General features: G+C 37.6%; 2 protein-coding genes across 3 annotated transcripts in view; one reads left to right on the top strand and one right to left on the bottom strand.

Annotated features, from left to right (window-relative positions):
* Positions 1-1,631, bottom strand: part of LRRC17 (leucine rich repeat containing 17) — a 33,052-nt gene extending 31,421 nt beyond the window's left edge. The window contains exon 1 of the mRNA XM_006181001.3: positions 1,420-1,631. The gene's annotated coding sequence lies outside the window, so the exon portion shown is untranslated. The remainder of the gene's footprint in view (positions 1-1,419) is intronic.
* The window catches only part of FBXL13 (F-box and leucine rich repeat protein 13), a 167,868-nt gene that overhangs the window by 94,797 nt on the left and 60,434 nt on the right, over positions 1-12,637 (top strand). For both annotated transcript variants that reach the window (XM_014556098.2, XM_032484161.1), the window contains one exon: positions 1,350-1,479. In XM_014556098.2, coding sequence (XP_014411584.2) covers positions 1,350-1,479 — 130 coding nt within the window. The remainder of the gene's footprint in view (positions 1-1,349; positions 1,480-12,637) is intronic.

The raw sequence follows: 12,637 nt of genomic DNA, 5'->3' as shown, positions 1-12,637 counted from the left end.
GGAGAGGAAGATAAAGCATTTCCAAAACTTTGGATAGCTCTTGTTAACTCAAGGGCCCCAGAAGAAGGGACGTGTCTTTGGGATGTTAGTGCTGCTTCCTCCTTCAGAGACCTGCCCACCCAGCCACAGGCTTCCCTCACTGTTCTGTTGAATCCCACAGACACAGCCATTACCAGACGGGAACGTGTGTTCTGAGTCAAATAATTCGCTATGGAATGGGGACCATTTTATCATATAGATGTGTTTTTTCAAATTTTGGAAATAAATCTGGTAATTGGTCAAAGCTTGCATACCTAATTTCCCATTTATGTGAAGGTAAACTTTGTTAGTCATTTGTGGGCTTTTGAGGGACAAAGAGGCATTTTCTTCCTCGCTTTTATTCCTTTTGCTTTCTAACTTGCTGTTAAACTGTTGCACATCACAAACCAAGAGCATGTTGTTAATTCCATTACAAGAGCAGGCAGTAGTGGGAGTTCTTGCACTTTTAAAAAATGCCAGACTTAGGAAGGCTTGGAAGATTGTCCAAGTGTCCTCAAACTTGCACAACAGTACAGGCTTGTCCTAAATACCACCCCCCCCCCTTTTTTCTGGAAGCTCTAATTTTGGTCATGGTGGTAATGCCATATTTAATCCGTTTCAACTCCAGTGAGACTGATAGCCTCTGATGTAGTTTTTATTTCTCTCATATTTGCCCACTCATTTACAGACTGTTTTTCTTAACCCATTTGTAAGCTCTGTATATCAATCAATCTTTCTTTAGCTATAATAATAAAACTGTTACTTACAAAATCATGCACATTCAAATTTATTTTTTCAAACCATTTGCTTATCATGTCCATTTTAAGAGTCTGTTATGTATAACTTTGCCTCCTTTCTGCCCCAAATCCTCAATCTCATGTAACAGTTAATCGCCATTTATATGTTTACAAAGGGTTTGTCCCTTCTAGACATTTTGCACATTATTTGGGTGCTCCAAAGATGAAACCTAAAGGCAACAATAACACAATCTCTGAAACTTGGATTTCAAATACAAACTAACTTCTAAACAATATGAATGCACAAAACTCCCCTTCCCCCAAAGCTTTATCCCAATTAGCTTTCTTAAAAATCTAGGCAAATCTTTCATTATTTTCATTGAAATGTGATTATGCATTATCTGATATACTACTGCAATCTCCTTCACTTGGCAGGGAGAGAATTAACAATAAAGTTTGAGTCTTGAATATCTGCAAGGAGAAAAGATTAATTTATAGTTTTACTTCTCTTTGTCACAGTGGTTTAAGAAAGATGTGAGAAAACAACTAAAGAATAATCACTTTCCTTCCTCTCTTCGCTGCCCTATCTTTCAGGCACTTCCACAATTTACAAAATCTTAGTCTGGCTTATTGCAGAAAGTTCACAGACAAAGGTTTACAGTACCTGAATTTGGGGAATGGATGCCACAAGCTCATCTATCTGGACCTTTCCGGCTGCACCCAGGTTTGTCTTTCAGTCTTCCCCTTCGTGCAGCAGGCGAAGAAGTCCTCCAGAGAACGGGCTACATCCAGCCCTCATGCTATACTAACGCTGTGCACGGACTGCAGCACACTTTTTAGAGGTTTTAAATTACATGGCCACAGCTGCTTAAATTTTCCCCAGGATCGCTACTATAGGCTCCTGGCTTCCTTCCACTGGAGTGTCACATCCACTGACAGGCAGAGTTCACTGGACGAGGAAGCAGACCACTTCTGTGTAGATACTCTGAGCACAGTTGTAATACCAGAGTCCAAATGTTGAAAACTTTAGAATTGCTACCAAGACACAAACAAAGGAAAACATTTTGAGGGGAGAAGTTGCAAGGAACTTCCTGGAAAGTCAATTCGCTCCCACATGGGGTTTCAAAGAGTAAACAGTATTTGGAATAAATGCCAAGATAAATGTAAGATAAAAAAATGTAAGAAATGTAAGATAAATGGATAAATGTAAGAAAGGAAATACAACAAATAATATGATTTTTAAAATTGCATTATATTCTTGGGCTAAATGACATGAAGATTTGAGGTCTACATGGGGAAATATTTAAGTCTGAAGGAACAAGACTAAGGAAAACTGGGCAGAAAATAGGGTGGAATTGTGGACGGTAGGGCATGGCACCCTGGAAGCAGTTACTGCCTCCTTGACAGTTTCTTCTGCTCTCTTTTGTTACACTTAAGTCATGATTCTTTTAACCTCTTTTCTTCCACCTCCATGTGTATTTTATTGATATCAGTGTCCTAGTATGTTCATCATTCTGTGGGAATTATATAATAACGCAGATGAGAACTGTTACTATATGCCAGGCACCATGTTGAGTGTTTTACACAGATCAGATTTACCTCTCACACAAATGCTGTGCAGTACATATCTATTACGCCCATTTAGACATGAAGGGATGAAGGCTCTCAAGGCTGTACAGGTGGTGGAAGCACTGGTGAAAGGACTGGTTCAGTTATAAGCAGGCAGATTTTCTGGAAGGAATATAGGACAGCACGAGTTTCTCCTCCAAGTGCCTGAATGGACAGAATTCTCACTTAGCCAACACCACTGGCATACTGTGGCTTCCTGGTGTGCTAGGCAATGGGAGGATGTAGGGGTAAAGTGGGGGGACTTTAAGCTAGGGCTGAAATGGTGAGAACGTGCAATTGTTTAACATGGATCTACTGACGTGCAGCTTGCTAAGCATCAACATCTACCATCACACGATGACCAGGATGGCCTTAATGTTCCCTCCAGACTCAACTTTAGACAGGCTTCTTCCTGACCCTGGGCCCCCGACCTCTCTTTTCTTAGAGCATTCGCTTGAGAAAACTGGTGGTTGTACATTCTTCCTCTGCTCCCTTTGAGATATAAACCTCTTAAAAAGGTTTTTTGCCAGTTTTACAGCCCAGGGATATCTTCCTCAAGGACATGGGTGCCAGCCTTTGGTATGTAATCATCAAGAGAGATAGCACCAGTGTCTCCTGGTCTCTGTGGGAGGAGAGGAGCCTAACTTCGATATGGACGCCAATAAGTAAACACAGATGGCCTAATCACAGAGGAAGAATATTTGCAAATTCAGAAATAACTCAGTGCGCTGGACACATTCCACGGATCAATCTCCCCACTACAGATACCTCCTTTACTACTTTTACTTTTACACCAGCCCACCACAGTGCTTCAAAACCCTCCCCACTGTGTGTGATTACCTCCTTGTTCTTCTTAATTTCCACCAGGTAATTACTGTGGCAATAACACACAGCACATGCACAGACACACAAACACACATACATCTGTCTTAAGGATAAATATTTTTGGTCACAGTCAATCAAAATGAGAGGTTTCAAATTGATGACCCTCTGGACAGACCTGTGTGCAAAACATACATAGCCTATTTTAAAATTTTGAGCTAACATTTAAAATTGTGGAGTTTTCAAATAAAAATCTAGACTTCAAGCTTCTCTTAAAAAAACAGAAGAACTAGCAAAATTGGGCCTGCATTTCCACATGGCAACAACAGGCTGGAGCAAGTCAGCCTCACCTAGTGGAACTTGTACCATCTGAAACATTGTAAAATATGGGCTTATTATGAACCAGATATCTTAACAATGGCTACTGCTGTAGCTTCACAAACATTCAGTGAATCTTGGATGCTACTGCTTCTGAGGGACTTATTAAGTCCTCTGAGGAGGTGCATCTACCTCCCCAGCTCTGGGTATGAGGATCGTTTTACCCTTTCAGGACTAGTTGCATTGATATGAAAATATAAAAATGGTTTCAAAGAAGGAAAATTCTCTAGTTCACAGATTTTTTTCAGTTCTCTCCTTGGAAAGTAAAATCTGTTATTTTTTTTTTTTAATATGTTTTGAATTTTGCACTATGAAGTCATGTGTTAATACATCTGACCAAAGAAAAAGTTCCTAATAAAACAAAAAGGGTTGAGAGTAGAAGCCTACAACTAAATGCTTTTCATGGGTGTTTACTGAGTACCTGTTGCATACTGGGTGCCATGATGAGTAAAACAGCAGCTCTGTCTTCTAGGAGTTCTGACTTAACATAAACAAAATACGTCAAGGGCTAAATAGTCATGCAGTCATGGCTGCCCCAAAAAGGAAAAAGATGTATTTACATAATATTGTATAAGAATTTTAACCATAATTGTTAGAAAACATAAATAAGTGGATGATGAACTACAAAGAAAAGTGAAAATCAATTACATATGTTTTAGAAATATTCTGCATTCTTATGGGATTGGATAAATACTATAGGTGAGTTGAGTAATACGGCTGATTTTCTAATGAAAACCAGCACTTGCACATGCACTTGCATGTCATCATCTTTGATGTGGCTGAAGTGATGCCCCTGCCCTGTTTCTCCCCCTCGAAAAAGCCTCTGCTCACATTTGGCTTGAGTCAGGATAGGGCCGCTCCAGGGAGCTCTCACTGTCCACTGCTAATCTCTAACCATATACTTGCCACTTGGAGTTTTCTTTTTCACTTTAAAAAAAAAAAAAAAATCTGTTTTTTTCTTGTTACATGTTAAATGCAGAAAAAGACAAGAAAAAAGGAGAAAAGATTTAAATTACCTAAAAATTCACCACGAAGAAATAGTAAACACTACCATTGTTTCATGGAAAAGCTTTCTGGCCTTTATTCTATGCATGTTTAAACTGAAATGGATTATATAGTACACATATCTTTTAATATTTATAAAGTGAGTATCTCTTTATTCCATGAAATATTTTCCTGTAACTTACTTTTAATAGCTATTTGGTATTCCATTGTATCAAAATACCAATATGTATTTAACCATTCATTATTGGCCTACATTCTTTTTTAGGCCTATCTTTTTTTTTTTTTTTTTTTTGCTATAATCAATATCCTGTAAGGAAAATCTTATAGCCATATCTTTGTAATTTTTTGGTACAAATTTTTAGAAGTGAAATGATCAGAGGATATAGTTATTTTTAAGGCCAGCCATACTCTACAAAGATGGTCAATTTACACTTACCATAAATTTAAAATAATGTTTGGTATCTTCATACATGTATTACATATAAAAAAAACTTTTGCCAGTTCAACATTGAATATGATATTTTATATTTTTAATTTGTATTTCTTTGATCACCATGCAAAGTTAAACCATGTCCAGGCACTTAATAATTATTTGTTAATGATAATATTCTTATCCCAACAGGCTGCCATTGTTAAGAAATTTTTCAAACTGATTTAAAAATTTCTTTCAGAGTCTGAGTACAACATTTTCATTACAGTATGTTCAGAAGGAAAAAAAAATCTACATTCATTTAACAAAAAAATTCTGGTTGAATCAGCTGAACAAATTTAATTCATTTGCTCTTATATTTACTACTTATTCAAAGTTATAAAATCTAAGCTTATGCCATAAAATAATTTTTTCTTTTCTTTTTCAAATTGATATAGTTGCTGTACAATTAAAGCAATTTTTAAATTCATGTTTAAATGCAATTTGGTAAGACTTTTTCAAGATAAAATAGTTTTATCACATAAAGAGGGTACCCTTTCCTGTGCTCCTTTGTTATCTATCAAATGTCTGGGAGATACTTGGCAACAAAGAACGGATCCACTTTTTTCTTGTTTCAAGGAATGATGTGTGACCTAAGTCATGGCAGACATTTGTCAGATGTTTATTGAATATTTGGATTAATGTTTAGTTAAGTAAGTGAAGCCAATGAACTACTGTATGAAATGTTTGTAGTTTTCCTTTGTACTTTGTTTCAAGGAACTACTCCCTTCCCATGTGGTTCTGGGGAGCTGTCAGTCATGGCATCTCGAAAGCAACACACCACAGCAACCGGGAGGGTTCTGGGGCACCTGCATTTTAATCTTGAGTTTGCTATTTACTAGGTATGGGACTGGGGCAGGTTGCCTAAGCTTTCTGTATACTTCACTTTCCTTATCTATGAAATGGGGAAAATACTAGTAACTAACTCAGAAGTGTGTTGTGTGAATGAAATGATTTGATACATATAAGAGGCTTAGAATGGTGGCTGCATATAGTAAATGCTGAGCCACCATTAACTATTATTATTAGATAGTATTTTCCTATGGCCATTGGTCATTTGGCCCAGGCCTAAATGTTTCTAAATTCCATCCACAGTGGCTGTGATTTTCTAGGAAGAGCATGACCTAATCAGAACCATTCAGATCCCTTTAGGTACTCAACATTAGGAAAAATAAATTCTGTTTCTCTGAGGTTGTAAGGCCTGCCTGGAATGTGTAAGTCTAGGCTAATTTGTGGTTCTCTTGCTCAGGAACATGGAAGAAATTTGTCTGCAGTGGGAAAGAATGAAACCATCACAAAGAGACTGACCTTCAAGAGGGAGAGATAATGTGTTTGAAAAGGAGAGATGGTATACTTTTGTTTAGCTGGACTTTCAGTTAGAGACAAACTTAATTCCATTTCTACCTACACTAGTACATGTTGGGTTTCTGTCATTGCGACTGAAGGAAGCTGACTGGGACAACTGGTGAGGGTGTGGTTCCTATTTAGCTGTTAGTTGGGGTAACAGAGAATACTTCTGGTTGGGCTTGGTGGAGAGCCCTACTCAAGAGAAAAAAACTAAGGCCCGAGAGAGAAGGTTGTGAAAGTTTCTCACAGCTCTTCCACCTTGCACCTGAATTTGTTGCTTTGTACATGCGTGTAACTGACCACAAAGCAATCCTTAACACCCAAGAAGCCAGGTGAAGTCTGCTTCCACTTTTGCTGGCATTGACAGTTGGGACCTACTGAGCAAAGGCATTCTCTAATGACTTTTTTGAGAGTAAATTCTGTCAAAGTATAATATATATATAGAAAAGTATACAAAGTGCTGTGAACATTCATGTACATGTCCTTCAATTAAAAAGTGAGCAAAACATGACAGTCTTCCTCTAACAACCAAAAAAAGAATACGTTCATATATATATATTCTTGCATTCTTATGTCATGGTTCTGTGTGTGTATTTTAATTCTTCCAAATGATATTGTGCTCTACATCTCTCTTTTTCTTATATCTGATGATAGTTCTAAAGGTGCCTCTCTAAGTCACCTCTTCCTTCCAATCCCTTAATCATAGACAGCCCCAAGTTTCAGTTCTTGGCCTACTTTTTTTCCTCATCATGCCCTTGGTGATGTCATCTAGATGATAGCTTTAAATATCGCCTATAATAATAAGTGTGTGTGTGTATATATATATATATATATATATATATATATATATATAAAATCATTACATATGTATATGTATAATATACACACATACACATACAAATATACACACATAACACCATATATGTAATGCATGTATATGAGTTGTTTATATATGCATATATACATGTATGTATGTTTATAGGTGTGTACACATATATAGGAATACATATACATAATATACATGTATAGAAATATGTATATATGTGTATATACACACACATAGACACATATATATAATATACATCTTTAACCCAGACTTCTCTTTCAAATGTTGGACTATTACATCTTTAAAAAAAAATCCCTGCTCTGAAAAATAACTCTTTGTTCCACCTTCAGCCTTCCTGTCCTAATTAGTGACAGCTCCATGTTACAGTTACTTAGGCCAAAAATCTTGGAGTCATCTGTTACAAACTGAATTGTATCCTCCTCCAAATCCATATGTTGAATTCCTAACCCCTAGTATCTTAGAATGTGACTTTATTTGGAAATACAGATGTAATTAATTAAACATTGCAGATGTAATTAATTAAGATGAGATCATTAGGGTGGGCCCAAATCCATTATGACTGATGTCTTATAAAAAGAGGAAATTTGGACACAGACACATGCATAGGGTAGAGCGTCATGTAAACATGAAGACAGCCATCTACCAGCCAAGGAGAGAGGCCTGAAACATAGCCTTCCATCACACTGAAGGAACTAACCCTGCAGACACCAAGATCTTGAACCTTTAGCCTTCAGAACGGTTGCACAACAAATTTCTGTTGTTTAAGCCACTCAGTTTGTGGTACTTTGTTACAGCAGACGTAGCAAACTAATAAGTTATCCTTGACTCTTCTCTTTCTCTCACACTCCACATGCTCTCTGTTAGGAAATCCAGTTGACTGGTACTTCGAATATATCCTGGATCTCTTCACCATTTACCCAGCTACGACCCAAGTCCAAGTCGCCGTCATCTCTTGTCTGGATTATTGTGAGAGCTTCCCAGTTAGTTTCTCTGCTTTCACTTCTACCTCCTGTAAGTCTCCCCTCAACATAGCAGCAACTAGAATGATCTTTTAAAAACTCAAGTCGATGTCTTTCCTCTGCTCAAATACCTGACATGTCTTCCTATTCACTCAAACAAAATCCTTGGAAGGAACTTCAAGACCCCATGTAATCTGCCTCCTTCCCTAATTGCCTGTCTGACATCACTTCATATTACTCTTCCTCTTACCAACTCTGCTCCAGCCATACTGGCTTCCTTGCTGTTCTTTCAACACATAAGCTCTTGCCTAAAGAGTTTTTTTACACTGGCCATTTTCCTTGCCTGGAACACTCTTTCTGCAGCTATCTGTATGGCTAATTTCCTCACCTCCTCTAAGTCTTTCTAACATATCCCCAAAATGAATGAATCAGTGGAGAAATGCTCCAAAGAGATCCACATCAGTTCCCTGTTCATTTCAGAGCTCTCTAAAATATGATCTTGTTTCTTTCAAAATCTCAAAATAAAAAATATGGGTAGGATTAAGAGTTTTAATGTAAAGGATAAATCCATCCTACTTGTATATGAGAAAATGCCAATTAGGAGGGCAGTGATTCCTGGTTTTGCCTTGCCTTCACCATCTGCTCTGTTTGTGTGTAACTCCAAGGATTCCCTTTTTGGTATTACCTTTGGGTAGCCACTTTTCCTACAGATTCATATATCTCCAACTGGGTTTAGCAGTGGGTTATGGCATTAGGTAGGAAGCTAGGCATGGAATGATCACAGTTGTACTGGGAAGGAAGGCTGGGGTGCAGCCAATCTCAGGCTTACATTCAAATGCCCAGAAACTGGTATCTCTGAACATGGAGTGGCAGAAGGAGCCAGATGAAAAGTAGGGGGTTTGGACCAAGGATTTATATATTCAGATTTAAGATTTAAGTGAAACCAGAGAGTAAGAGTTCACAATAGCATTTTCTACCTCTCTGCCTCCCCTGATCTTCATTTCCAGACTCAGTACTTTCACTAGGCTCACTTTTTGCCCTCTGCCTGGATGCCCCCATACTGTCTCTTTCTCCCATTTTCTAGGTTAACTTTCACATATCCTTTGAGGTTCTGCTCAATCATAACCTTCTCTAGGAATCCCTCACTGACCCCTCCTTTTCCCCAACCCAAGCTAGGTTACGATTCATTGCACTTTCACTAAGTGTTCTCTGTGTACTTGATGGTCTACTTATTTGTCTGTTCTCCTTCCCATTGTGAGCTCCTTGATGGCCAGGATGCTGCCTTATTTGTCTGTATCTGTATCCTCAGCATATAGTAAGTACCTGGCATATAGGAGGACTTTGATCAATGTTTGATGAATGAATGAATGAAATTGCAGTCAATTTCAGAGCACGGTTAGCCAGGTGCTTCAGGTGGAAGCTCAGGAGGCCTGTTAGACATCTGAGAAGTTGGCCACTTGCTAAAGCAAGGTCTGATGATTTTTTCTTGGTAAGAGTTGAGTCTGACATTTCTTTAGATTTACAGGGAGAAAAGAGCCTAGGAAACTACAAAATACTAAAATAAAGGTGTTTTTTAATCAACTATTTTCAGTTATTACACACAAGTCAAAAGAAATGAAAAGGGACAGCATCCTAGAAATGTTCAAATGATTGGAATACTCAATACAATAATGCCAGTTTATCAGTAATTCTTGAACTATTAAATTTCTCTGGGCCTCATGAAACTTAAAGGTAGGCTGTGTAAACCGCTAACTAGAAGATTCTAAGGTCATTTCGGTTCTCTCCAGGCTGCATAAATTCCAACCTCCCCTTTCAGAGAGGCAAAGATCATGGAAGGTCTTACTTATTTACCCCTGGGGTTTGTGGTGGAGGTGGGAGAAAGCCACAGAGTACATCCAAGGATAAATGTATTAGCCAAGTGGAACAGAGATTGCATAAGCAGAGCTATCTCTCTCGCCACCCACCCCTTTTATACAGCAGAAGGCAGTGGGGTGGTGAAAGGAGCCCCAAACGAAGGTTAGGAGACCTGGGATCTAGTCCTTGTTGTGTGACTAAGTACTTGTGCCACCCTGGGCAGTTACTTAGTTTTTCTGCCTCAGTTTCCTTGTCTGTAGAATGGGTAGGTTGGGATAGATGATCTCTGAGATCTTTTTTAGCTTTAGGATTTTGTATTTCTATATGATGACTAACCAAGATAACTAAAGAAAGAGTAAGATTAGGGGAAAAGAAAAATGGATTTTATTTTGGAAATGCTGAATTTGAGGTTCCTGTGATACATCGGGGTCTCAATGACAAGAACTACTTGAAAGTGGAAATCTGGTCCTTGGAGCACAGGCTGGGAGTGGAGGTTCAGATTTGGCAGTTTATCAGTAGGGGGTAACTGGAATAATAAGAATTATGTGACCAGCTAAACCAGTTGTGAATAAACTGATTATGTACCAAAATGAGTTAGTAAAAGCTACATTCAAATTTTTAATTCACTTATATTTATTTGATCCCATTTTCCCTTATTCTATATTTTAATGGATGGTAATAAATGGCTACCATTTGTTGGGTATTGACTATGAGCTAGGTGTTGAGGTGGGTGCTTTGCATTTATTATCTCATTTAATATTTACAAATAACCATATGAGGTGGGTATCATTATTCCCAGGTTAGAGATGTGCAAACTGAACACTGGTATGCTGGTAAAAACAACAACAACAACAACAACAACAACAACAACAACAACAACAGCAACAGTGGTTGCTGACTTCCATGGTGTAAATACTCTCACCATAGCCTATTTCAAGCTACCAACAAGAGGATGCTGAACAGGGAGATGGGGAGAGATGTGACGTGGTTATTAATTAATGTTAGTTAATATTAATAACCACTGTAATCTCTTAATATTAACACCAACATTATAATATTAGTATTCATGTTAATTGTTAATTAACTATAATACAATTATATTGTATAATAAATAAATTATTAATAATATTAATGTTAATATTGTCACCATACAGATACAATAAACATACATATACTCAAGAGCACAGGTAATGGTAACATGTAGTAAAATAATTAGGAAGTCATGAGTTTGGGTATTCATTACCTTTGTTAATACAATTTATTTAATTTTAAGTTTATATGATTTAATTCTTTTTAACTGGCTTTGTTTAACAACTGGGCTGTATAGTTTCTAAAATTTTCACAATCTGGTCTTGCAAGCTAGTATATGCTGGCTCCACATGCCACTGAAAATAACGTTAAGACAGGGTAAGTAACTTGCCTAAGGTCACCCATAAAATGTTTGGGCCAAGATTAGAACCTTGACCGATCAAATTCTGAAGACCAATCTCAACAGACCATAATTTGTAAAACTTCAAAGTGCTAGATACTACATATAGTAAAAAAAAAAATTATTGTTTCATGTTCTATTTCAAAAAATGTTATGCAGTTTTAAGTGCCAGCAGTAAGGGCGCATTCTAGCAGAAAGGCAGTCATAAGTCAGAAAAATCACACTGTAATTTCTGCTTTTCTGGATCAGTTCTTGGGCCTCAGTTTCCCTGTTAACAGGGAATGTTTTGTGTCCTTTCTGAATCACACTTCAACTTGGGTTGAGAGAAAAATAGAAGAATCTATGAAAATCTTTTTATGTTTTTTGTAGATGGGATTTGTATACATTTAAATGGTCATTATAATTATTGGTTTGAATTTAACTTTATGCTAGCCATGTTGAAAAGAAAAAAAATATAACAAGCACCTATTGTTTAGCATCCATGGCTTAATACAATCTCTTTGTAAGTGAAATGTATAAGGATGTTTATTATACTAAGTAGTAAAAAATAAAACATCTGGCAACAATTTGTAGATCTTAAAGAATCAGACGACAAAATGATGAGTCTCAGGGGACTAAGATCATGTTTCCCACTCCTGAAAAAAGTTTTGAAAAACTTAATGCTTTCTGAAAAACCATACTTTTTTAGTTTCTTCTCTGTTCCCTATTGTAGAAAGTGACCTTACACACAGAATTTCATGAACTGCTCATAAAACTCTACTTAGGTCTTCGGACCTGGATGAAGCCTCTGGTTAGGACTGGAGCTGTAAAGCCACCATCTAGCTCAATAAATCTAGGCAAACCATGCGGCTCTGTGGATCACTGCGTTGTAAGAAGAAAGCATTCTAGTTGTGATTCTCTTGGTGGAAATGACAGGTGAAGCCGTAAGTAATTTGGCCAGTGGGTGGGGAAGAGAACAAGATAGTATACACTAGACAAGAATGATAAACTTTAGGAAGGGTCAGCCTGCTTCTGCAGATGGCAGCTCTGAGCTGTGCAGTGAGTGCATGCAGAGGTGGCACGCACACTTGCCTTCCTGGCATCTGCGGGCTTCACTGATCTTGTGCTCTAGTTCCTCACTTTCCTCATTTCATTGGAACACAAAACATTTTTTTCATGTTTGGC

The sequence above is a fragment of the Camelus ferus genome, chromosome 7, assembly GCF_009834535.1.
Source record: "Camelus ferus isolate YT-003-E chromosome 7, BCGSAC_Cfer_1.0, whole genome shotgun sequence".
In the NCBI taxonomy this organism is placed as follows: Eukaryota; Metazoa; Chordata; class Mammalia; order Artiodactyla; family Camelidae; genus Camelus; species Camelus ferus.
This window is presented reverse-complemented; position numbering and strand designations above follow the sequence as displayed.